The sequence below is a fragment of the Pundamilia nyererei genome, unplaced genomic scaffold, assembly GCF_000239375.1.
Source record: "Pundamilia nyererei isolate P.nyererei 1_Seehausen unplaced genomic scaffold, PunNye1.0 scaffold00041, whole genome shotgun sequence".
In the NCBI taxonomy this organism is placed as follows: Eukaryota; Metazoa; Chordata; class Actinopteri; order Cichliformes; family Cichlidae; genus Pundamilia; species Pundamilia nyererei.
Genome location: NW_005187442.1, coordinates 2,014,878 through 2,015,840, shown reverse-complemented (window position 1 = coordinate 2,015,840; position 963 = coordinate 2,014,878). Strand labels below are relative to the sequence as shown.

Below are 963 nucleotides of genomic sequence, written 5' to 3'. Positions count from 1 at the left end.
GTTTTCATGTCTCCTGGCAGATTTGGCTGTATCTATTTTATTATAAACCTGTTGCATTGATATGTTTTTAAATAACATGATATTTTATGCTCTGTTTCTTTCATCTGTGCTATCACTGATTAGACCAGGACATTGTGCAGTGATCATATTTTAATGTGATCAGCAGTGTTGGACAAAAATTACTTAAATCGGGGTACCTCCTCCCTCATATTCAATCGCGTTTTGTCTTTATACTCCCAATAATCTAAAACTGTGCTCCACAGGTTTATTTGATAGTCGAGACGAATTTTTTTCGTTTTGTGCAATAACCGAGAGTCAAACTAAAGTCCGAGTTTCCGCAGAGTATCTAAGAAGTTGCTTTCTTACCTATTGTCGTGATCACAGTGATGGCGAAGTAAAAGGAGCCGGCGAATTTCCACTGCATGCCGGCTTTGTGCGGCTTCAGCTGCAGCACCACTTTTTCCAGCTCGTCAAAGTCCTCCGAGGACAAGTTGAATGTCTGGAGCAGCTCCCCTTTCTTCAGGTGCAGCTCCATCCTCTGGGTCGTCTCCTCCTGAGATTCCAGGGCGTCGAAGATCGCGGCTCCCACGAGCAGGTAGGTGAAGGTGCAGATGATGAGGGCGAGGGTCCTCACGTTTTGCCTCTTCATGGTGGTGTGGTGTGTGTTAGGGGGACAGGCGGAGTGTCAGAGCGGGTCTTGAGGACGGGGAACTCGGCTGGCTCATGGCTGTGCTGCTCTGACGGAGCAGAGGAGCTCTCTGATTACTTTATGAGCCGAGGAGCTGTTCATTCAGCACCACGCCTCCCTCACCCACCAACCCACCCCCCTCCACGCATCCATCCCACCTCTCTCTCACACACACTCTCTCTCCGACTGCATGAATCCCATTTTAATTCTCCTTATGAAATACTGTGGACTCACTGAGAAACTGAGAACACTGTGCCCCAATGCTACAAAAAAAA

The 963-nt window shown here is 47.7% G+C and overlaps 1 protein-coding gene across 1 annotated transcript in view; it reads right to left on the bottom strand.

The window, feature by feature from the left end:
* Nucleotides 1-748, bottom strand: part of kcnk3a (potassium channel, subfamily K, member 3a) — a 45,831-nt gene extending 45,083 nt beyond the window's left edge. The window contains exon 1 of the mRNA XM_005731092.1: nt 367-748. Within this exon, the coding sequence (XP_005731149.1) occupies nt 367-649 (283 nt within the window). The 5' untranslated portion in view covers nt 650-748. The remainder of the gene's footprint in view (nt 1-366) is intronic.
* Nucleotides 749-963: the final 215 nt, after the last annotated feature.